The sequence below is a fragment of the Cheilinus undulatus genome, linkage group 20, assembly GCF_018320785.1.
Source record: "Cheilinus undulatus linkage group 20, ASM1832078v1, whole genome shotgun sequence".
NCBI lineage: Eukaryota > Metazoa > Chordata > Actinopteri > Labriformes > Labridae > Cheilinus > Cheilinus undulatus.
Window position 1 is genome coordinate 22484993 of NC_054884.1, and position 26776 is coordinate 22511768.

Sequence of the window (26776 nt, forward strand, 5' to 3'; positions counted from 1 at the left end):
TTTTGTCATGGAAAGTGCCAGATGTCTGTTTATTTAACATTTCAGATTTTAGGTTATTTAAGCTAAATTAAGGAAATAAATAAATGATTTCTAAAATGGTCAGAAAACAAGATTTGCAGACCACAGCTCTCAGTCACCACCCTCCTTACAGACCACTACTGTGAGACGCTGCCACTGTTAGAATGGAAATATACGCTTAAACTGACTAAATTAAACTGGATTATACTTCCGATCAGTGTAAGGGTTAGGATACCAAAAGTTAATCTGCAAAACCTAATTAAAAAAAAAGTAAAAAAAAAAAAAAAAATTAAGACAAGTAAACAGTTTGGAAGAAAACAGCTTTTCCTTAATGAAAACACTCAAATGTAGCTAACATAGCCCAGGCTAAAGTGAACAAAACTCCATTAGCACAGTTAACTACCTAGATAATGCAGCTATATAGGCAATGTAGGTAAAGCTGAAGCTAATAAGGTTACGCTAGCTGTGTTACCTTATGCTTCATTACCTAAGGCAAACATAGCTACAGAGATATTGCTTAGTTAGCTTTGAATTAAGTTACCTTTAGCCTCAGCTACGTTAGCAGCCAAGCTACATTACCTACATAGCATACAGAGCTTACATAGTTATGTGAGCTTTAGCTGTGTTTGCTGAAGCACCTGTTGCCAAAGCTTAAGCTAAAGTAGCTACATTGTATAGTAATGCTAACTATGTGTAGCTATATTAGCATTAGCTAAAGCTTACAAAATCCCAGATTAGACCTCTGACCTTTTTCTGTTTTTTTCATAAAATGTTGCTAAGTCTGTAATGTTTGCAACATAGTTATTTCATGGATATAAATGCCAGACTTTGCTTGTGAAAAAAGTTGAACCGGACATAAGTTGAACTGGCAAATTACATCACTTCCATTCGGGTTTGCAAGATGGGGCATTTGAGATCTGTGGTCTGCAGCAAGTCCCCTTTCAAACATCAAGAGGGGTCTGGCTGCAGACTGTATCTCTCAGACACCCCCTCTAGTAGACTGTTACTGTGAGGCAAATGGAAATACATGCTAACACTTAGAACAACAAACAAACAAAAACAGTTTTAACTTTCAAGTAGGTTAGGATAAGTGTTGAGGTAAGGAACAGAACACCAAAAGTTAGAAGTTAAAAACCAGACCTGCCTGATTACAAAGTGTTTGACGAGGCCAAGTAAACAGTCTGCTTAAGAAAAAACCTTGTCCTGATAGAAAACGTTCTAACACTGCAAACATAGCTTAGGTTGCCCTGTAAGCTGTGGAAGTAGTTACATAGATTACGTGGCTAAAGCTAAAGCTCATGATCATCTATACTAACAAAACTATAAGGCTAATGCTGCTATGTAAGCTACACAGATACATTATCTACATAACTTACATAGCTGTTTTGCCTTTAGCTTTGCTTGCTGGAGCTCCTGTTGCTAATGTTAACTTAGCTACATTGGTTTATGTAGTATATTAACTACATAGTTAGCATAGTGGTGTTAGCATGATAGCTAACATAGCAACATTTAAAAGAAGAAAAAGAAAAAAAATGGAAATACGTTGTACCAGCAAGTTACAGCACTGCTTAGATGGCGGCTCACATTAGCGGTCTGCCAGGGAGGCGACTGAGATCTGGTCCGCAGCCTTTTTCTGGGCAAAAAAACAATCTTTTATATTTGATATATCAGGAATATAGGTATGTGCAAGCACAAAGGAGATGCTAAAGGCACTGAACTTTTTTAAAATATTCAGCCTCTGCCTCTCTTTCAAAGTAGATGAGTAAGTGAAAAATAAGAGACTAAGTCTGTACACAGTCATTCCTAACATCACAAGAAATAATATGAGTATATTAGAGTAGAAACAGGTCATCACTGTTGCTCTTCCTGCCCTCTCAGTAATGGTGAAGGTGTTGGGAGTTGAACAGAAAGGCCATAGCTGCGTCTTGAATTATAAATAAGCAATATAGAGAGGGTCTTAAGTGGAAGGATAGATCCCTTGAGTGGCCTGTGTGTGTGTTTTTGTGTCTGAACAAAATGTACAACAAATTGTGATTACTTTTTGAGTCACATGATTGTGCAGGTGTGTAGACATTTCAAGCTACTGAAACATGACAAATGGCTTATTCTTGATGGATTTTTATGCCTGACAATATTTCAAACATGGAGAAAAGCGAGGGTAACTGTGACAAGTTTGTTTGAATTGGAAACAAAATTTCTCGGAATATCAAAAGGCACTCCGAAATCATTCACCAAATTGTTAAAACAAACACACATGGCCCACTGGTATAAATAAAAAAACCATAGAGCAACTTGTAATCTTACATCAACCCATTACATTAAAAAGCTGCCTTGAATAAGTGTTTTAAATGATTGTTCAGCCAACAGATTGAGCTCATGTAATTGAAAGGGTGGAGAACGTCTAGGTGCAACCACAGCAGAAGCCGTCTAATTTGGTCCAAGTTTGGCACTCTCTGGCCATTAGGTTTTTATTTGATGACCTAAGAGGCCGCGTAATCGTGTAATGGTTTAGTAATTCGGAAATGTAAGCAGACGCCAAGGCCATTAAGTGCCTTACAAGCGATTAAAAGAATCCTGAAATCAATTCTGAATTTCACTGGCAACTGGTGATTGGAGTCTTAAATGGGATCGATGTATGATGCAGGACCAGTCCTTGTTTAGCATGTAGCTGCTACAGTAAACTTTTGAACATACTGAATGTGTGCCAGTGCCCTTTAACTACAAAAATGAACAGGCTATTGCAGATGTCAGTACAAGGAAAAGATATGAATCAAATGTTTAACACCAAGACTGTGCTTTTTTATATAAAGTGAGGACTTAAAGGGCATTTAATCTAGTTTACGGTTTTGGATTTTTTCAGGGCTATAAGATATTCAATTTCAGCGTTTGCAGCTAATGGGTGTATGACAATCTTATGAGACTGAATGTCTCAGGAGTTCTTGTGAGGCTACATGGACACCGATTAGCCGCCACTATGAAAGCCTGATGTTGAATTGGAAGTTACCTTGAAAGATACCAACACCACTTAAAGAGTAACTGAACCCCAGTTTCAGCTGAGGAGAATCTAATCTGAAATTAAAAACAGAAACGGCTTTAAAACATCATAGACAGGGCTGGAAAGGAAGGGGAATAAGACATGCCCACTCCCCCTACCTGCTGTCCCATATCAGCCACAACATTATCCATTCTGTGATGTTGTTCTGCATCTATGTTGTTAAAGCCATCATGTAGACTTACTAAGAGCTACCCGAGTGTGTGTGTGTGTGTGTGTGTGTGTGTGTGGGTGTGTGGGGCAACAGTGCTGCATTACCCACAGTCCTTGAGTAACAAAGTGAAGATGTAGAATTTAAATACTTTGTGCCAAAATGTCAAGATTTGGACCCTGACTGATTGTAAATACAGTTGAGGTCATCCATGGATTTTTATCCATCTGGTCTGAGGGTTTAGACTCTTTGAAGTCTTTTGTTAGCAGCTACACCCAAGTAGCAGCTGGTCAGTGTATTTTATAGCCAACAGTTTGAAATCAGAGGGTCAAAAGTAAGAAACAAACCAATTTCCAATTCAAACAGGAAAAAACATGGAAATAACCTGGCCTTGCCTCTTATAGGCAGTTCAATTTTTTTCCTTTTCCATTTCATGTTTGCTTTTTATCTGTTTCACTTTTCCTTTAAAAAATGAAATAAGGGGAGCAAGTGGCCTAGTGGTTAAAGGTGCTCCCCATGTGCGCGGGCAGCCTAGGTTCAAATCTGACCTGAGGCCCTTTACCACATGTCTCTCCCCCACTCTTGACCCTGTTTCCGACTCTATCCACTGTTCTCCTCTATCTAGTAAAGGAAAAAAAAATGCCCAAAAATAAATCTTAAAAAAAAAAGAAAAAAAATGAAATAAATGAGAAACAGTTCATTCTTCATCAAAAGATGAGGATTAAAGATTGGAAATCTGGGGCCATAACATCCCCCCTTTTGTGTGACATGGTACAGGAATGGGAAAAGAATGTTATGGCCCCAGTCTTCTGTTCATTCATCTTCCTTTTTTGATGTAAAAAATAGGAAGTGATAAACTTTTGGTTTGTCTTTCTTTTCTGGAAAATTAAAAACTTAGAAAATGGAAATTAGACAACTAAGAAGTATTCATGTTTAAATTTTCTGTTTCTTGATTCTATATTTTATGTTGAACTGCCTGAAACCATCCAAGGAACTTAATTTCAATGTATGGGGAAAAGGCTTGCATATTGATTTATCATTTCAAATAAAAATCAGTTGACCAGAAAATACACCGACCACTCTGTTCTTTGAGTTTCCTTTTCTGAACGGAAAATAAAAACAATGACAAAAAACAGAATGAAAAATGTACTATTTCTTATTTTTTCAGTTCTTTTTTTGAAATACAAAAAAGAGAAACAGATAACAAAAATCAGGAAATACAAATGGAATTTTTTCAGTTTTTTTAATTCTTAATTTAATATGAACAGTCTTAAAGAGCCAAGGACAGGTATTTTGCCAGTTTTGTTCCATTTTTTATAGTTATTGGGAAACAGCCTGTTTCTTGATTTTAGATTTCTGATTTCAAATTAAAAATCCATTGGCCTCAAATACACTAACAACAGCTGATCTGTTCAAATCACCCCATAGTCAGGCTATTTTGCCAGCCATGTATTTTGTTCTCAGTTTTCATGCAAATTCAAATCTTGTCTTGTTCTTGTGAAGTCAGTATCTTGTCTCGTCTCATGTTGCACAAATATTGGGGCAGACTTGAAAGTTCTTACAGACACAAATTTCTAGAAAATTTCCGACAGGCTGTTCATAAGTTTCTAGTTTTCTTGTGCACTTCGCCATGGAAGAATTTCACTGTCAGGATAGAGGGAGTCAATTTACCAAAACTTTACATGGAAAATTTTCCAGGCAGAAAAAATCTTTGTAAAGTCAGGGGGAAGAAATTTGACTTTTTAAGTTCTTATATGCAGCTTGTCATTTTTTCCAATATTTTTTAGGTGCTTTCAGTCTATGTGAAATTTATTAGCACTTCTAAGGCTACTAGAGGTCACAACCCTTTAATTAAAAATACAGTTACTTAATGTCTTACATTTCAGAGGGCAAACTGAAAAGTTCACCTCTGTTCACTCAGACTTGCTGACTCCTTTAGACAGACTACTCAGTTACATATCCACCAGTATCTGAGAGGCGGACCATTTCTCTCCTGGGAAAGTGAGTGTAGATGCATCCAGGCCATTGATTTTCAATGTTCTCCTGGTTGTCTAATGGTCTGGTAAAGCAGAGGAGAATCAGGCCAAGATGACTGAGGCACATGCTCGCTTCATGAAGCCTTGACACTTATTTACTCTGAATTCAAGCACTTACAGCCCAGCACCCCTCTGACACAATATTCTCTCTTTACTACCTCTATAGCTGAATCCCCCTCTTCTATAATCTCTCGGGACTTACTTTTCTTACTCAAACATACTCAGCTGGGATCATGTTTACTAGAAATGAAAACATCTGCACTGGGACTAGAAACCCAGTTCCCCCATTAGACATACTACTCACTAAAAAGCCTCTAAAGTGTCTCAGCACATCAAGCTATTTTCTCTGTTCCTTTCTGTTGATGAGCCAGGTGCAACTCACACACCAATACTCACTCTGAACACATCTGGGTAGTGCTTTCAAGCAGCCAACATGTAATCAGGGTCATAAAAGCTGCTCATGAATGAATGATGGATTGTTGAGGTAATCTCAGCCAGAGACTCTGCTGCCAGGATGGATAGATGTAGAAGTGCGCCATTTTTTCCTTTCTGATATTGATTCAGATAACTAGAATGTTAACATCATGGTTGATATTGTATACGAAACAAATATAAGTAACTCTGTAGACATCTATTTTGATACCATTTTAACCATAATTGTTTTTTCCTTCCAGCTCAATATTTCTGTGGAAAGCTGAAAAAAATTGAAAACAATTTCCATTTACCATCTGTCGCCAATAAAAAGTAAAAACAAACAAAAAAAAAAAAACCCAAAGCACCTGCACTGTTTCTGTCTCTCATTAATCTCAGCATGTACCAATAAAAGGTTAACAAAGCTACATCAGTGATTGTGCGTAGCTAACACATTGAACTAGTGAGAAAGTGTTGTACTTTTGAATTAACCCCATTATTTACATTTCTTGGACAAAGGGACAAGAATGTAAAAGCAAAATGTAAGTTTAAAAGGTCCTGTTGTAATGTTCATTTCAATGAGGTATGCAGCATTACTCACAGCCTGTGCGTAATACTGTAGGTCTTGGCCCCGTTCAGCGTGCAAACCTAAAACTTGAAGTTTTCATGTATGTTATTCTGTTATTAGTCTACAGAATTGCAGATTATGGGCCATTAAGTAGGCTGTCGAATTTTGGTCAAGTCAGATATATAGTTGGCTATGTGCCAATTTTATAACTAACACATGGACATAATTTCTGTTTATCCAAAAGCAGCACAACCCATGCCTTTGACTTACATATATTATGTGACCTCTACAGTACAAAAGGTTTACTCTTTGTGTATGTAAATAGAGTGCTTTATACTTTTTTTTTGCTTGCCATTATGTCCTTTCTCACTTGATTGATGATACTGTGAATCCATGTAATAACTCTGTTATCTGAGCATGCAATCGAAAGTCAGAGTCTTCTGGGCTTGGTCTTTCTGGTCTTACTATACTTTTATTAGGCCTTCACTCATTTGTGACAACTTTTCTGTGGCACATTTTTGGGTATTGTTGGCAAGACTGTCTAATACTGACGTGCTCAGGAGACCGAGGATGGGAAGGGTCAGCTGGATAGCATGCTTTCCCAGGTCTGATCAAGCTCACCGCATACTGCCTGCCGCGAGCCCAGTGGGTTGGACCAGACATTGGGGGCAGCAGAGTGCTTCATGTAGTAGCTAACTTGAAGGTTAACTGGAAAGATTGGGCATTGGCATGGGCCTGCGCAGGCCTGGACGATGAGCATCAGGAGGTCAGCACAGTGCCAAGGTTAATGCGCACAAGTACCGAACCAACATATGCTCCCATACGTGACCTTACTGACATAAAGGCAAAAACTGTCATAGACAGCCTATCTTGTGTTGTCTGCCATTTGTTTGACATGGAAAATTTGATAAATGATAAACAATATAGGAATGCTAACCTCAAAGCAAGCTAATATAAGTAGCAGCTCAAGACCTTCTGACCTCCTGGGTTCACAGAAGTCATACACTGATTCAATGTGAAAGTGTTTTATTAATTGTAACTTTGACTAATGTGATGTTCTCTGCTTGTACTTGCTCTTGTTTGCTAATTTAAAATGATAAATGAGCAGAGATGTGTTTTTCTCTAAAACAGGAGGGAAACAACGACAACCATAAAACTAAAGCTTGAGCTTGATTTGTTGTTCTGAGCTTATAAATGATGGAATTGGATCAGTGAATAGGCTGACAAACAAGCAGTGCCTGATCCCATCTATAATACTGGTATTGGCGCCAAGATCCATTTGACGGATGGATTGTTGAAACAGGACTTCAAAGGTTTTACACTGCCATCTTCATTTGCATGCTTTGTGACAGACAGATCACCTGTGTTTTTGTTTTAAAACTGATGTCTTCTTATTGACTTGTCTCACCCTCAAGGAAATATCAGAGCTGATATTCCTGTGAAGAGGAGGCTGCCTGGGGGACAGAGTTCAAGGCAGCCAACCTCAATAAGTTCCTTTGCTGCTTTCTGTTTTAAGTTGCGACTCTTCAGGTCGAGCCAGTTTCTTTATTGACTCTTACCTCACACTTTCACATGCTCAGCTGTGAAAACTGCATATTTTGGAGGTTTGTGTTTTTGTAGAAGGAAAATGCTGCAGGCCACAACAACAACTGCTCTTTGTCGTCAGCGCTGCAGAGGGAATCAACTCAGAATTTCACTGAAATGTCATTTCTTTGAAGCAGCACTCAGATGCACTCGCTCTTTATGAATCCAGACAAGACAAGTGACACTTCAATGCCCTTATTTTCAACCCTGGTATGTGGGTTACTGCACCATGACATAAGCAGCCATGTTTAGACAAAGTTTCTTATTCAATAGCACAATTCATGGGAACAGATCAAATTAAGGGAATTATGGAATTATGATGATAATTGACTTTAACTATAAACAGCCTGTTAATGCGCATTTAAACCTCTATTTACAAGTTAATGACAGCTGAAAGAAAATACATGCAGGACCCTAGGGTAGACTAAAATTGTGCATATATACTTGTTCAAGTGACAAGAAGACCCAAAATCCAGCCAGCGGTGCAGTAGTGCCTGCAAAGGATAACCACCCTGTGTTATAATGAAGGAAATGTAAGAATATCTTGCATCAATCAATGCATTACAATGAAATGCACTACAATACTTTGTTTACTTTTTGTTGCCTCTACCATTCTGGAAGAATGGATTTAGTAGTTGGTATACTCTATAGGGACGGAAAAATAAGTGTATGCACTAGGGTTATTCAATATTATAACCAACTGATGAAACTTGGACTGAACAATTTTGGAAACATTATCCAATGGTGATTATTTTGACTCATACTGCAAATTCAGTATAAATTGTTGTATTGCAAGGAGTTGTCATTTTATCTCATACTCATTTTGTTTGATTAAAACACAAAATAGGAAAGCTGAATATTTTTGTAAACTATTCTGAAAAAAAATACACTTGAATGGTGTGTAGGGCATAACATCTCTGCTACAAAACACGTTTTAATCGGGCATTGAGACACATATTTAAGGTTAAAAAACATTGAATTTTCTGCAATAGCACATTTCAGCAGGCTATATTGTGTTTTTATCTAATTTTTTATTCATTTCCCAGCCCGACTATACACTGCTGTACACCTCTACTTCCCAAACAATCTGGCTGCAGATCTCAGACCCTTGCAGACAGCTATGGAAACTTCAGAAATTAAATTATATAAAACTTCTGGTTAGGGTTAGGGTAAGTGTTAAAGTAAGGGATAGGATACCAAGCCAAGAACCTGACCTGCAAAACCTGATAACAAAACATTTAATAAAGCCGAGGAAACAGTCTGCTTACAGGAAAAAAAGGTGAGAACACTCTCTCACAGCTAACCTAGCTAAGGCTAAAGCTAATGCAGCTATGTTAGCTACATGGTTAACATAGCTGCATAGCTAAAGTAGTTCAATCTAACACTAAAAATGCCATGTTAGCTATGTAAGCTACGCAGGTTTGCTATGTAGCTAAATCTAATGGTGACAAAGCTATGTCAACTACCACAGATTATGCTACATTTGCTAAAGGTAGACCCTCTTTAAAAGTAGTTATGTGAACTGTGACTAGATTTAGCTTCATTAGCTCATGCTAAAATAAAGCTAAATCTAGAGTAGAAACATTGACTTACATAGTGATGTCAACTATGTAAAAAACATGGCTATGTTAGCTTTTGCTCTTACTAAAGCGAGCCACTATTCAGTTACCCCCCACAGGTCCAACATAATCTAATCCTGGATTAGACATCAGATATTTTCTGTTTTATTTATTAACTGTTACTTAGTCCATACTGTTTACAATGTGGTGCATTTAACTGGCAGACTTTGTTTATGAATAAAGTTAAATGAAAAAATAATCTTCTAACACACTGTACTGGCAAATTACATCTCTTCTGTTCTGACAGAGATGGCGTCTCATAGTAGTGGTCTGAGATCTGCTGTCTGCAGCCAGACTCCTCGCCTGCCTCCAGCCCCTTTCCCATCCAACTCTCCCGCGCCTGATGGCAAGACGATGACTGAATTTGTCTGAGAATTTTTTTTTCTGACTTTTACATAACCCCTTCTGATAGATTTAAAGTGACAAAAAAGGCTTCTATCAAAATAACGTATTTTGTTTTGCGAAAAAATAAACAAAAACAAAACATGATATGCCTGGGCATGTCCAGCAGCTTAATGGAGTTTTCAGAGCAGGTGTTCAGACTTTGTTGTTGTTTATCTGCTAGCTACAATGAACAATGGACATTGAATAATTTTGGTGGAGTTTAATTGGAATTTATTCTGCAAGAGAAATGCTATTTTAAATGACTATCAGAATAAAGTGGAAGAATAAGAGGAAAAAGAGAGCCATCACTACAGAGAGAGCTAATGTGTCATCAAAATATCGACTGGTTAGTGCTGTAGATGAAGGTTTTGTACTCAGTGAGTGAATTATCAAATCACAAAATCACAAAACTCAATGGTCAAATTTAGAAGGATCACATGTTGCAAGTCATTTTTTAAAATTATGTCTGTAAATTAAGAAAAATGATTAAAACAACTAAGCTGAATTTAGAGCTGAAATAAAAAAAAGTTTGTTCAACAACATTCATCTGCAAATAAAGTTGTGGAGTGAATAAGCAAGTCCTGTCCAGTTACATGACAAGACTAGACTTTCACTGCCTGCTCTGTGCCGTTTAATGAACACACGGGCAAAAGAACGATGCTTAGCTGGCACTTTTCTTCACGGGTTAGTGATACAAGCTGATGCCACTGATGCACCTAAAAGCATCCAAAGTAAAACGATACTTAGCAAAGAAATTTTAGATTAAATAAATCAAGAAGAAAAGAAAAAGTTACATATATTTGTTGATTATGACAAAAACAGTGTGTTAGTAACAAACAAAAGTACACAGTCAGAATCATCTGCTTGTGTTGAAAGGCATCATGTTGAAAATTTTCAAGATGACAGCGCCGACAGAAGCCCTAGGCCATTTTTTAAGTCTGGCACCTCTGATTCAGTCTCTTCCTGGCACTTCGTAAAGCAACTGAAGCTACTGGTAACCCAACTACACATCATCCCTTTTAAAATAACCTTACCCTTTGGCTCCATCACCCACATTTAAAAGTATTTGATTTTTTTTACTTTGCTCTATCAGTTGTAGAAATAAAACACCCCTGTGGACTCTCATGCCCGACAAATCAATCACATGCATACAAGAACAGAAGGGCAAAGAGGACAAAGTCTGTTTTAGTGCCAAGTTTTATATTATTACATGATGTGTAATTACCTTGGATTCTAGAAAAAAAAGGGATTTTAGGGCATATTCATAATTAGCACCAAACGAGTCATTAAGAATGTAAAGGTCACCCCTGGAGTCCATGTATTAATCTAATTTATGACCTTTTAAGCCTTTCATTGGAAAATTGGATCATAACAGAGCAGATGCTTGTAAAAAGTGGATTTTTTTGGAGTTAAGTCAGAGCAATTCTTACTCCAACAAAGTCACAGAGGTCAATCAGTGCTGGAGAACATAAATAATAATAATGAATCAAAAAAACAATGCCACTAAAAGACATCTGGTCTGAGGGAGATGCTGAAATGTTCTGAGGAAGTTTGAAAGTCATACAAAGAGATGAGCTCGACATGGCCTGCTGCCCAGAACAAGGTCAGACCAGGACCCCTACCCCTCCTCTCGGGCCCAGTTTGGGTCAGGCTAAAGGTGAGTCAAAGATGTGATGTCAGACATAACACTTTTCAAGGTTCTGAACATTTGAATAACTTGAAACAACTCACAAGTACGCCCCAGGCATTTTATTTACTAAACACTGCATTGCCATTCTCTAAATATTAAGTCAAGTTTTAGGCATGTAGGGTGCTAAGGATTCATCTCTTGGTCCCCAGTGAGCCACAATCTAGGGCTAGAGGGGGGCCAGAGTCAACTTGACACATGTGGACACATGTATTGCTGTACAGCCAAGGTCAAGCTCGACGGCATCTCTTTTGTCCTGGCCTTTTCACCCCTGGTAAAACGCCCAGAGGCCGCCGGCAGTTTTATAGCCCTTAGGACATCCACAGCACAACCAGGGGCTTGTGGCAACCCTACTACCCACCCAGATGGTACCCTAGGCCCTTGGTTCTCAACCTGTGGGCACCAAAGATCTTAAGGATCTTGAGGCTTTGTCTGCTCTGAGACTGCCAAAATTAGATTAGCAAATATTGACTAAAAACATGATAAAAAAAGTTATTGAGTAGTTTATACAAAGGTCTTCTGATAAGAAAAGCATGCATAGGCCATTTTTAGGGTTTTGTCAGTGAAACAATTCAAATCTATGTTGATTTTTGGCAGCAATGTATCACTTTTTCTTCTCTCTTGGGTCCTGAGGGGGCTCCGCTTTTCATAGGTACATGTACAGGGGGCTCCAAGGAAAAATGGCTGCCCTAGGTCTTGCTTACTCGCCACATCCATCCCTTAATCCATCCTAAGGGTGTGGACTTAATTTTTTTGACAGATTATTTTCCTATGTCCCTGATAATATGCAAGGACATCCAGAACATGACCTGGGTTGTGTCAATCCTCCTATGCTGCACTCAGGCAGCTTACTTCAGCCTCAATTCTCACCCCAAACATACCTAAAAGTTCCACACAGTGCTGTATGTCAAAAGTCAGGTTAAAAAAAAGAGTTTAGGTTCGTATCAGGCTCAGGCCCATACTTAAAGTTAATGCGACAGAACGGGGCTGTGCTCGGTAAGGATACACACAGGCTTTGGAAGGGTCAGGCTGGACCTGAGCGCTAATAAAAATTATGCATTGCTATGCTGCAGATCATTTAGATGCAGCACACAGTGAGGTTTTTTAAATAGAAAGATTAGAGGGAGTCACTTGTGATTTCTTAACTACCAGGACAGATTTCAGGGTGAAGGCAGCAGAGCCTTTCCAGAGAAAATGGGGAGAAAAGACTCATAGAGAAGTGCAGGGGAGACATGAAGACAGATAGAGAGACGGACAAAGAAAAAGCAAGGTAAGCTAATAAAGTGCAAGAGTGCTGAGAGGGCAGTGCCCCAGTACAGGGAGGCTCGTGACCTTGACTCACTGGGAACTTGAAAAAAGAGGGGATTCTTGGTAAGGCAGCCAAAGCAGATATTTATATAAAAAGGACTGAATGAAATTAAAGAGAGGAGAAGAAAAAGTGCAGAGAACGGCAAATCAAACCAGTAAAACTTTGTTAAAGCACATGAAGTCTGCCGGGATCAGATTTAAAGTTCTTAATCTTATCATTTGAGTCATTTGGAGACCAAACTTCCCTTGCTGCACAACTGCTGTCTCATCATAATCAACAATGCTCGCAATTTGAGACTAATTATTTTTTTGTTTTATGGTGATTGAGCCAATTGCCTTTTAATGACTCCACACGGTCCAGTGTACATTAAAACACAGCAGAAGCTTCCAATAAAGAGAATTTGTCTCACTACTTTGGCAATGTGTTTTGAGCAGAAATGATTATGTTCATTTTTCAGTGTTTCCCAGCAGGCTTTGATATTAAATAGACAGCATAAAGTGCAGGATAGTAGAACACATAAAAACTTATCTGTAACAAAAAAGTAAAAAGGATGAGTTTTCTCTTGATTGGATGAAAGAAAAGAAGGAAGAATTGTGCTGAATCATTGTCAAATCTGTGATGTTTTCAAAAGAAATACAGCCAAGGAGAGCTGTAGGATTTAGAGCACACATATTATCCTTTTCTACCAGAGCAACAAAAATTTCAACTTGGATTAATGAAAATGCACATAGCCCTACAGATTCTTGTTCATCAGGCAAGTCTTCAATTAGCATATGCATTTACTTTATGAAAGTAAGATCATAAAGGAAGCCAGGAAACAACAGCTTCCAGTTTTATAACCTCAGAATTTAAGTTGTGCTTTTTGCAGATGATGTGACTGTGCTGGTTTGTTGGCTTCGGGGTGTTTTGCAGCTGGGATGAAGGTCAGCACCTCTAAGCTTGAGGCCGAAGAGAAAAGACTGTTGGATGGACCTACAGCAAATATATTTTCAATATCTAAACAGTGTGAAAAATCTTCAAAATATTGCACACAAAATGTCCCGTAAAATTTAAAGGCAATCCAAAAGCAAAGAATCCTCTTGGGTTGATGCACAAATAGTTTTTTGTTTGAATAAATGGGCGCTTTCTTTGAGTGTCCTGTTCTTAATGCTAATGCATCTTTGTTCCAACCTCTAAAGCAGCTTCTGTGAGACTTAAAAGGAGGACACAAGGACAAATATGTCTGCAATTGCAATTGATAGGTTATGGCGTATTTCCAAACACAATTGGCTAACATGAAGACGCAATTAGTCTGAATAATGAAGTGAAACAACAGAACTTCCTGAACTGGCTATAAGGCTTTGGCACAGATTCATTCTAATGTTGAAAGACCTACAGGGTGTATCAGGACACTGTCAGGGATGACTCCAGATTCATCATTAGAGGGTTTAGTTTGTACTGGGCTCATGCCTTGGGTAGACGGTGTTAAAAGGAGCTTTTTCTATGTGTCATAGGGCTGAAACCTTCAAGTTGGTTAGTTGAGAAGCTTATCAGTGAGCTCTTGTCAGACCAAAATGTAACTGGTATATCAAGATTTTGGTATATCAATAGTTAATCAGTAGTGTTGTACTTAAGACCACACTATCCAAGACCAAGACTTTTGGGGAACGAGACCAAGTCAAGACCAAGACCGAGACAAGCCGAGACTGAGACAAGTCCAAGACCATAAAAATCAATTTTAAAAAACCATGACAAGGTTGGACAGTAAAGGGCATTCCCTCTTGAATTTTGGTTTTCTTTTTAATAAATTTGACAGATAAAAACAAGGTGTCTGCAACTCTTTGAAAGCACAAAATGCAAAAATCTCAAATCTAAACAAATTTGTTCAACTAACTTCTTGTACAAAATAAATCCTTGTATGTATTTAAAAGCCACTGACAGGTCTGAAATTATTCTAAATATCTGAAAATGAGATGTTTATCTAGATTTGTCAGGTGAAGGAGGCCTATAGTAAGTGTTCAGAGGCATGTCTGACTAGAAATAAGATGGACTGATGTCCGACTTTTTACGGGTGTAGCTATTTGTTGTTTTAGCAAGTGCTTCTCCTTATTATCACATTATTGAAGTCGAAGAATAGCAGATCAGTGCTGGTCTCATCTGGTCTTGATGGAAAATCCCAAGTCTGGTGAGTCTGAGATCGAGACAAGACCAAGACATTCAAAATGTGGCCTTGAGACCAGTCTCAAGACCAAGAACATTCTCAAGTACTACAACACTATTAATCAGTATTCCCGGCTACCATTACACCATGAGGAAAAAAGAACACTCCAAGCAACTCGGAGAACAGTTTTTAAAAAGTAAAAGTCAGTGGATGGACATAAAAAGAATTTCCGATGCACTGTCAGTGATTTTAGTCCAGCATAATGAGGCTGAAAATAATTCATCACACTGCAAAAGGCTGGCTATGTTTGTTGTTTAGTTCACTTAGACCACCACAAAGCTGCAGTTAGGACTCTGGCACTGATTAGTTTTATCCAGAGATAGTACACTTTTTTTAAACAACCAATCAGTTGGGTGGTGCCTGGTTGTAATTTAAGACTGCCAAGTATTACTTTGAGTGACTAGAGCCCCTAGTGGGATCAATGAACTGCTTTGAACATAGTTTTGATTTCAGAGGATATTGACTCGTAGTATTGAGTATATAGCAGAGGATGTGTGCATGCGTGACCTAGTGACTGAAGACCCACTTTGAGACCCCACAGTCCACAACTGCTCCAAGCATTTCCCACACCACAGAAAATCTGGCAATATAATCTGTCTAACCAGTAAAGTAATCTGGAATTCTACCAGTTCATAGTAATGCAGAGTCATGTTTAAGAAATAGTAAAAAACGTTAAAGTCTTGAATTCTAACAAATGTTTTTCCTTTCATTTCATTAAGATGTTTGAACATCTTAAATTCTGTGACAGCTGTGCAAACTTTATCTTCAGAGAAGGATCATGTGATACGATCAAAACAGCCCCATAACGGCATCTAAATGGACCTTGAGGTGAAGCTTGTTTGTCAACTGCAGTTTCCAAGGCCAAGAATGCTTTTTGAATCCCAGCTTGACTCACGTAGCTGTGATCTTAATCTTAACTCAGTGTCACACACAACACGGCATGAAAGACAGAAAAGGAAAGAGATTAAGATGGCAGAAAGATTGGGAGGCTAGCAGAGATGTAAACAGAAAAAGGCCGAAGGGGGAATTTAGTTTGGCAGAGAGAGAGAGAGACAGAGTTTAACCTACAAGGCAGGGAGTGTGAAAACGAGCGAGCTAGGTTGTTGAGGCAGTGGGTGGTGTAGTGAGATGAAGAATGAAGCAGACAAGGGGCAAGTGTTTGGTCACACAGCAAGTGCCTGATTAATTAAATCCACTGTTTGTTTCTGCACAATGAGAGGGCAGCTCGGAGGCTTGTTCTGGCACCTCGCCTTATACTCTCCTCGCTGTAAGACGGAGCAACACTCTTCTCTGTTAGCCACACCGGAGCTCTGCTCTTATATCCTAAAATCTTGGTTGCATTTATATTCTTCATCATCTAAAATTGCATCCTTTGGTGATTTAGCCACTCACAATAGTTCATTAAACGCCACTTGCAGAATTAACTTGACCTCCTGCTGGTACCACTCTTCCTGCAATACAAAATGTACTTCTAACTTTATGTAGTCATATATCTCAGCAGTCAGATGATATTAGCCTGCCCTTATGCTTCATAGCACTCCAAACATTCAGAATTAAACTATAATGATGCTTTATGATGAAAAATCAACATTTTCCCATGGTATTTAATGAATTTCAGGGTGTTAGTCACAGCCTTGCTCCCACTAGTTGTGTTCACCTACTGTCATGCAAACTGCACACACTGGCATGCCATGCAAAAATACACACACGGACAAATGAAATGCAAACAAACATTTCCGTGTCTGTCTGTTACGCATGCCTGAACATGCCTGTGAATACACCCACACATAAATAAAATCAGCAGTATGTACTTACTCAAACAAAATGGTGATGGCATTAAAAAATAGAAAATGGAAGCATGAACAGAAGTTGAAAACACCAATGGCAACTGTTACAGCAGCATACATAAAAAAAACATCCCTGTATCCATGCCAGCTGACTGTAATCCCCCCTTCAGTCATTAGGAAGAGGAGTCAGGTACCAGGGGGACCTGTGGTAATACTGATGTAGGTGCCAATGCACCTGTCTCCCGAGACCGTCCCAGAATAGCTCGCAGGAACGCTGCGAGGCAACGCACCCAACTCCTATGAGCCTTATGGAGAGAAAGAGGGAGCCAGCACAGGTCAGGCTAGAATCATCTGCCACAATGGGCATCATTAAAAGACTGTTTTTGATAGACACCCAATTAAACATAATGAAGAAAAAGTTCAGACTTTTGGAAGCAATGTGCCTCCTATGTTTTTTGCTTGCTGCAGGATAATAATAAGCAAAAATCAATGTATTAGGAATCAGGCAACATCCAGTTAGCTTAGCTATTGCTGGAAAGATAGAGAAACTAGCTAGCAAGGCTGTGTCCAGGATGAAATAGTTTATGTGTAAAGACAGTCACAACTTAAAGTCCCTGTAAAGTAAAATCCAAATATGTTGGAATAAGATTGCTGTAACCATGTGAACGCTCAGTTCTGTGTATGACTAATTTTCTTTTCTAATTTAGACATCACCAGTCTTGATGGGGAATTACCCCGCCATCCTAACGCTGCAACAATATAAAATCACCGGGCAGTTCATCTCAGTCCAGTCTGTTGTTAGCTGATGTCACTGCCTTCATTGAAAGTTAAGAGCCATCTAAACGCCATGTTTTTGTCCATTGCGAGGTAAATTTCCCAAATCTATGGTGGACTACACGTTATAAGAATCATAGCAGACATGTGTGCCAGAAAACAGTAAATTTTATCCCTAGCTTCTGTCTCTGCCCTGGCACAGAGCCAGGCAGCTGCACTCTGATTAAAAGCATTTTTAAATTTGAAAGGACTGTATTTCTCATGAGTGCCTCAGTTTTGAAGCTTAATTGTACAAACTTATAGATGTTTTTCATGACTGAAACTTAGTCTGGTGGTTCATAACACAGTGGCCTGTCACCTAAGATAAAGAAATTTTAATCACTTTACAGGGACTTTAAAGAGGCTTCACTTCTTTAGGTTAAAAGTTTCAATATGTAACAGTTTGGTCAATTTTGGTGCTTTTCTGCTTTGTGGCTCGACTCATTTGACTAGAGAGGTGAATGTTTAAGTATCTAATGATTCAATTTGATTCTGATTCAATGGGTCACAATGCCATTCAGAATCCATTTTTGAATCCAGTGAGTCCCGATTCACATCATTTTTACTATTAAAGAAGTGATCATTTCAGCATCTGCTCCAGTTTTCTATGCATTAAGGGGCTGTGAGTTATCATCTGAATACAAAAAGCTTCACATAATGTGCTCCAGATAATGCTTTTTAAGCATAGTTGCAGTGTTTTTATCAGCTGATTACAAAAATAACAAAAGAAACAATCATTTATGAATTGAAAAATATTTCAATATGAATAAAATGCGTGGGCTTAAGCAGCAAAAGTGTATATCAGAATCTCATCAGCAGAAAAAAACAATCAAAAATCTAAAGCCTTCTCTGTTAACCATGCTAGGGAGAGCAGGTGTTACGTTCTAACAAGTGACCATGTTAACTAGTGACTTCTCAGCTGAATGTGTCAGAAACACTGAACGTTTTCTGTTATGTCTAACATATGCTTACCAATTTGATGAAAAACTACACAAAGGGCCTTTAAAGTTTTCAATATCCATCCTATATGCATTTCACATCAAGTCACCAGTTAACACGGTCACTTGTTAAACCATAACACCAGTCTTTGATGAGAAACAGACAATAGATCCTGTTCTTTTCATTGCTGTATACACGCTCAGAAAGGTACCACCATCACCTCATTTTGAACTCTGACTATGTTCATGACTGAGCCTGGTAGGCATGCTGGCTTTGTTTCTCTCAGACAACGCCAGGCTGGATGCTCAATGCCAAGCCAAGCTGACTTATTTAATGTGAGAAATGAGAGTAGTATCATTTTTTAATGTGACTCTCAGCAAAAAAGTGAGTTATCTAAATCGATGAAGATCTGTCCTTGTAGTCTCGTAAACTTCCTGCTCAGTTTGGCAAAGTTTTCTACATTATGGCAAATCATTACATAAACATTTATAAATAAAGGATCATTGCTTCATAAATCAGTAAAAAGTCATAAATAATTTCAGTATTTGGGCTGTCAGGTTGTAAAACAGCCCTTTGGCTGGTGTCTATCCGCTCATAAACCCTTTTTAAAGTTTCCTTATTAAAAAGTAAAACCTCTTTTTCATTCACCAAGTCACGCTCACTTTGAAAATAATTTTTATAAAATGTTTTTATAGAGGAGGATTAGTGAACTTTGGTGAGAAAATACCTGACATCATATTCATTCTGGTTCAGACACTCACACCTGTGAGTTTATATCCTCTCTGTTCAGCTTTTATTATTGTTAAGATGCCTTTAATATGACATAATACAGTCATGAATAGATGAATCAAATATTTTTAAGGTTGGTGTAATAAATGACTGTTTAAGCATCTCTCTAGTATCGTTGTAATTAATGACACAGCCCATTGAGAAAAAGGTGTGTGTGTGAAACAACCTGCTATTTCAGAGGGTGTTGTTCAAACACATTAAAGCAGTGACCTCACCCACCACAAACCAACAGGCAGCACCCGCTTCAGCAGCTGCAGCTCTTAAGCTGCAGCCTGTCTATCTGGTCTCTCTGTGTCTGCATGGGTGGAGGCTAATGGAATGCTGCACATTAAAGCTGCTCTCTGTGGCTCTGTGAGAACAAGTTTTAGGGTGCTGTTATATAAGGAAATGAAATGCAAAAGAGCCTAAAGGCTGACAAAGGGAGAAAGTTTACTCATGTGCAGAGACTGAGAGAACCTGTCTGGTCTACAAACTCTCAAGTCTCTTCTTTAAAATGCAGAGTACAAAGTTTGCAAGCCTTAAAACTCCCCAACAGATGCCCCGAAATCCTATCAGATCTATGAGTGGGCTTATTACTCTGCATCAACATTTGTTGATACACAATAGGGATGCATCAATGATTGGAATGATATTGGATGACAAGTTACTTATTTGTGTCAACAGAGTTGAACATTTCTGCAGATATTATTAAAAAAGGCAACTAAAAATGCTAGTTGACTTTGAGTTTAGCATTGGCATTTAACTGCTAATCCAAATGCCCCCTAGCTAGGGACAAATCAGTGAACATTTTCTGACTTTTTTTGATAGCAGATCAGTTTGAAATATGTCAGATACAAGTTTTATTTGGTCTGCAGTAAAACAGAAGAAGCTGTTAGTCTGTGTGAAACCTCAAGCAGAGCTACACATTGGGGGAGATTTTTTCAAATTTACAGCAAAAATCAGGGTCATTTCTTGGGGCAGCACAAGCTGAAGACAGGTCTTTTAAAACGGGGACTGTCCCTGAAAGTCTGGGACGTCTGGTCACCCTATCCTAATGACTAGGGATGTGCACGGTTAGCAGGCTAAAATTCATATAAAAAGTACAAATTTGTACTTCAAATTAGCCGATGCAACATTTATGAGTCGTTTAAATGAATTATCCATCATTTTTTATAAACACGGGCCAGATATTCAGGTCAAATGCTTTTCTAAAACTGTAATGAAGCCTCCCACCACTAGTAGCCACTGTAGTTTCATTGCTCTCCTGTTAGAGCAGTACAGGACCAAGGTAACCTGACCTGACCTTCTGCTTTTTCATCTGAGATCTGCCACTTTACTCTGAGACCTGAGGATGTCCCCTTATATGGACACTGTAGCCCGCCTCTACTAGCCCCTGTAGCTGTTGTTAATGGATGCTGCCTTGCTGCTATTATACTCTTAATGCTAATGTAACTGTAGGATCAGCACTGTTAAGCACTGTTTTGATCTAGAAACTGTGGATAGAGTTGTATTTAGGGATGCCTTAGCCGGCTAAAGGGCTAAATTCAAAATCAAATGAGATATTCGAGTCGATAAACTAATAATCTATAACTTGTTATAAGCATGGGCCTAACATCCCGACACATGCTCTTTCAAAACTGTAATGAAGCCTCCCACCAATAGTTGCCTTCCTGCCAGAGTATTTCCCGGCACGTCGTCGGACGTAAACAAGAGAAGCTTAAAGTTTAGCATGCCATTGAAACAGTGCAGTATAACAGTTTTTGGAGCTAGAAATTGGAAATAAAGTTGTGCATAGGCTGTCGATTGTTTTGCTCACATTTAACTAGTTACTGAAGAAGAGCCCACATAACAATAGCGCAATATTAACTGCAAAGAGGAACAAAGGCTGGTGGAGCTAGCTGCTAATGTTAGCCTCTCTCAACACAGCATCTCAGGATCACATCGTGTTTTAGTGGGAGGGGCAGGGACACTCAGTCCTATAAAGGAGGGAGGGTGTGCTCCATTTACAACACACAATAAAACCTATTGACAAAGAAAAAAGCTTAAAGCAGCATCCTTCCTTGCTGTTTATCTTGTTTTTGTGAACTTGTGAAGCAAAACACTGTAACTGAAATTGAAAGTCAGTCATTTTCCTATTGTAGCATCAGTATGGAGAACTTATATCTGGCTATGTTGTTATTCTGACAGTCCCCTACATTTGTGTACAGTGAAACATCTAAAACAACTGAAGACATTCAACTGATAAACTACTAGAAGCCAAGTGTTGACTGACAAGTTGTTTATCCCCTCACAGAGCTGATACGACTCTTAAGTAGCTGTTTGTGACAAACCATAAGTGTCAAAGTGATGACAGCGCTGGAGTTGTACAAACACAGGATGAACACAGACAAGCTCTTTGTGAGAAAATGTTGCATCTCAAATGAAACTAAATTAGTTATAAACACATAGTACTCCTTACAGATTGCCTTGACACATTTCAGAATTAGTTGCTAACATTTTTTTGGCCCACAGCCTGGATGTTGTTGAACGCTCTGAGGATTCATCTTTTTGCCAATCTGGAGTGCCTAAGGTAACTTTCTCAACTCCTCATCACATTGGAATGATAATCTAATCAAAGCAGAGATTAAACCAAACCACAAGCGCATCAGTCTTACCTGAAGTGTCCCACATGTTGAGCTCGATCCTCTGTTTGTCAATCTCAAAGCTGGCTGTGTAGTTCTCAAACACCGTGGGAACATAGTTCTGAAATGAAACACGTGCAGCTAAAATTAGATGAAAGAGAAGCAGTGTTGTACACAATGTAAGTTACATTCAATATGGCATATGACAGGAAATTAAATGTTATTTCAGGCATATTGCAGTCATGAACATCAGCAGCTCTGGAGACTGCGTGTGTAGAAAGCAGATGAGGCCAAATCTGGGCTCTGACCTATTTCCAATTTCTGAAATTTAGGCCAACAAGATTTCATTATCCTCAACAGCTCAAGAATTAATTTATAAATCAGCTCCATAAGTTTAAGGAGGATATTTCAGTCAGTCACTCACTGTCATCTTAGTTTATAGGAGTGCTTTCATTTAAACCTTGATAAAATGCTGGTACAAAACAAACAATGTCAACACCTCATTTGATGCCATCAGTATTAGGTAATTTTAGAGATGCACAATAATGGACTTTTGCTGAAATTGCCTAAACTCATTTTAGCTGATACCAATATTGATACTGATGTATAAACAAGTTCTTTAAATAAAAGAACACCAGGTCTCTGTTGTGATAGAGCCATGGTTCCCACCCTTTTTACCTTTGAGCCCCCCTACTTGAATCTAGGAAAATTGAGCCCCTGCAAGACCGACACAAAATAAGAAATAGTGATACTTGTGAATTGATGCAAATTTTAATTATTTCTTTTTGAAAATCCAAACAAAGTAGCCATAAACACAATTTTTTTTTACCCCAAAACCATTGTAAGAATTATTTAAAAGTGTCAACTACACCATGATTTCTGTTAACATGAACTACACTTTAGACCTTAAAAACATTTTAATGTTTAAGAAATGAGGATGAAAAAAATCAAAAACTTCAGCTGAGGAAGGTTGGCTGGTTCTACCAATATGTATGGTCAATATATTGGCTGTAAATACAAGCAGACATTTTCATGTCTGCCAATACAGATAAATTAACTTTTAAAAGCCCTGAAGACCTAAACAGATATTATTGACAAAGACCATGCTCGTAACTCTTCTCAGGATTATGTGGGTGTGGACAAGTTTGTTTGACTGACAGCTCCAATTTTCTAGAACCTGTTTCTGTGGGATGGCTTTTTGACCTCCTTCAATTCATATAGGAGTTGAGAATTTATTATGCACAATATTTTCAGCACAGCAGTATCTGCAGACATGAGCATTTCTGAATCTTTATTTTTCTTTTGTTTATCCGCATGCCTTAAAATTTGAAGTGTTTTTTAAGGATCGAAGTTATAGGTTTGAACTACATTGGTGTCAGTATTGATACGTATATTTCCTAAAATGGTTTTAGAACTATTGATATATCAGATAGTAGTAAAAATCCAATGTTGTGAATCCAATCCATCCAATGTCTATCACATCATAAATTCTTACTCTAATTCTCTAAATCTATTTTGAACCTCATCTAGTTAAATCGAGAGGGGTCTGGCTGCACACTGCAGATCTCAGACGCCCTCTCGCAGACCACTATGGTGGGACGCTGCATCTGTCAGAACGGAAGGGCCGTAATTTGTCTGTACGTGCTACTTGATTATCTTTTTTTAATTCAACTGTATTCATAAACAAAGTCTGACAGTTACACTCATAAAATGAACATTTCAAGCATTAATAAAACAGAAAGAATTTCTGATGTCTAATCCAGGATTACATTAGGTTTAGACCCGTTTAGAAGTAATTAAGAAACAGTTGCTAACTTTAGCTTTGTTAGCTTTAGCTAAAGCTCACCTAGCTTCAATAGCTACGCAGTTGATGTTACTAGGTAAGCCAATGTAGCTACGTTACGAGCTCAAGTGAGCCATGATACACATAACTGCTTGTAAAATGGTTTAACTTTAGCAAACGTAGCATAATCCAACATTACTGCTGCAGTTTTGTTTGCATTTGCTTTAGCTACATTAGATATGTAGCTAGGTTACCCGTGTAGTTTTTTTTTAGCTTAGATATGTAGCCTTGTAGCTACATAACCTACATAGCTACATATATAGTGTCGCTTTATTAGTTTTAGATTTAGCTATGTGAGCTGCATTAAAGTGTTTTCATGGAGGATGAGCTTTGTCCTGTAAATCAACGGTTTATTCAGCTTTATTTAACATTTTGTAATAAGATTGTGAAGGTCAGATTTTTGACTATAACCTTTACCCTAACCCTAACAGGAAGTTTAATCTGACTTTATTTGGAAAGTTTAGTGTGTATTTCCTACAATCCTGACATTTCTTACGTTGCATCTCACCATAGTGGTCTGCAAGGGGGTGCATCTGAGATCAGCAGTCTGCAGTCAGACCATCTCAGTCTAAACAGCCAGAGTCATTAAAACACCAGTCTGGGTGTCCAGATGCCAACTGATGTATCAATTGCTAGTGCTTTCTTTGGTAATTTCTTGGGTTTATTTGACAACTAGAGACACTAGCTGGAGGTAATATGCTTCCATGATGTAGACAATTGCTTCAAAATGAAGGGCTGAGGCTGATGTTTTAGTTGGATTTGTATAAATCTTACAAGCAAGGGATGAACATGATATTGACCTTTAACCACCAAATCCAATCAGTTCATCCTTTCAGGGTGGATTTTTGCCATATTTAAAGGAAATTGTGGAGAAATTGCATTCATGAGTACGGGATGAACAAGCCTGATGACCTTGACCTTTGACTTCTAAAATCTAATCACATCATCCCTCAGTCAGAATAGACATTGGTGAAAAGTTTCAAGAAAATTCTTCAAAGCTTTAAGAAATCATGTTCATAAATAAAGATGAGTATGACGCCTGCTGACCTCAACAATTTAATCAGTTTAACCTTCAGTCAGAGTGGACATTTGTGCAAAGTTACACAAAAAAGGTGTTGTTGAAATCAGAATCGCAAGCAAGGGATGAACATTAAACCCACGAAATTCCCACGCAGTATTCCTGAGATAACGCTATCACAGGAACAGCTTTGATGGACACAAGGGCAGACCCAAAACATAACGCCTCCAGGATCAGCTATTACACAGAGGCAAAAAATGCTAATGGAAACTCACTGACATTTTCTAAATTGCACAGACTGTCTTATGAAGTTGTTGTTTATTTTAAAGCTTTGGTCCTTTTCGATGAGATCATCATTTTAATCAAAGAAGATTAAATTGTTTTTAAAAAATTTTTTATCAAAAATTATGGTAGCTATACTCACAGCAATGTTGCCTTTTCATAGAAGATACAGTATTCTGATTTACAATACAATATTTGCAACTTAATCACTTGTTTTGTTTTATTTTTGCATTAACTTGTCATTGACTGATGCCTATGTTTATATGAACAAAATCACAACATAGATTTGATGAAAATAAGTTCTTATTTGCATCTAATACTGTCCAGAGAGTCCACAGCCCTTTAGTCTGAGTATGTGATAAATTCCTCATTGACTTCCTAGTGTTTGGCTCTTTTTAGTGCATCATTTCTTTTGATGAATTAGCCCAGCACAATCAATTTCTCCATTGTTTTATCTAGATTGATATCATTAAACATTTATCACTGTAAGTCGTTAGTGAGAAAATTTAATTTCCACTTTTATATTTTTAAGTTTCTCACTGTTAGATGAAACAAAAACAGATGTTGATCGTTGACGCTGGCTCATTAGCTGTTGCTGCGGTATGTTTCAGTGTTAACACTTCAGAGCTCTCTGCGCCTATTGACACATTTATTTACATACCTATCCACTTGGCAAGGATCACTAAAACATTTCATCAACATTTTTGGTCAGCAAAGACATTAGTCAAAAGAAATCACATCAATCTGCGCTCTCAGTAAGGATAATGAGCTAAATCCACATACACAAAAATAAAAATCGTGTTAATTGTTCAGTCTAATAGCCTATATTGGTACAGGCAAGTTCTGAAGTTTCTCAGTTGACTTAAAGATGGGCGTGATGGAGACTTTATAATGCCCTGTGATGTGACTATTATGGACTTATTACGCACTTCTGTTGCAGTCATCATTGAAATGTTTTCTTTAAAATAGAGTCTCTTACCTCCGGGTACGAGTCTTTAGCGAAAACATGAAGGAGAGCCGTCTTTCCACACTGCGCATCTCCGACCACCACGATCTTACAGCGAAGTAATCCCTTACTGCTCTCCATCGTGCCCCGAGTATCACTGAGTGTCTCCGTGTCTGCAGCTCATTTAGCTCCAAACTAGTTTAGAAACAGAGAGCAGCTTTAATTGTTTCCAGAGAAGAAGAAACCACTTCACATTAAAACTTCAGCTCCACAGCCTGGTGTAGTTTCAGCTTCATGCTCTGAGCAGTGCTGTGCTGCTCTGAACCACCGGTGAACTGAGGCTCACTGACAACACCTGTCACAGAGCGGCTACAAGCCCGTTTCCTGTCATAGCTTTCAAAATAAAAGTGCACAACGTACTTTCAGTCTACTGTAAAGGTAAACTTGCAGCTTGTCTTCAACGTAGTTAATAAAGGGGTGTGTTTTCTAATACATTTTTGCTTGACTATTCGTAAATAAAACTATAGAAATGTTTTAAAAGTTGGTCAAAAAATTAAAGTTGTCTCGAGAGAACTTCAATACAGTCAATACGATACAAACGGGACGAATAAGAAATAGGCTATTTGGCATTAAATGTCGAAAACTGCCGTTTTTAATCAACAAAAACTAGCCAATTCCAACTTTGATTGCACAAATAGCCAAAATTAGCAGCTTTTGTAGTAAAATTTATATGGTACTTT

The 26776-nt window shown here is 38.2% G+C and overlaps 1 protein-coding gene across 1 annotated transcript in view; it reads right to left on the reverse strand.

Moving 5' to 3' along the window:
* LOC121528318 (rho-related GTP-binding protein RhoN-like) overlaps window positions 1-26355 on the reverse strand; it is a 51656-nt gene extending 25301 nt beyond the window's left edge. The window contains exons 1-2 of the mRNA XM_041815705.1: window positions 26070-26355; window positions 21981-22068 (exon numbers count right to left, since the gene is read on the reverse strand). Of these exons, the coding sequence (XP_041671639.1) occupies window positions 21981-22068; window positions 26070-26177 (196 nt within the window). The 5' untranslated portion in view covers window positions 26178-26355. The remainder of the gene's footprint in view (window positions 1-21980; window positions 22069-26069) is intronic.
* Window positions 26356-26776: the final 421 nt, after the last annotated feature.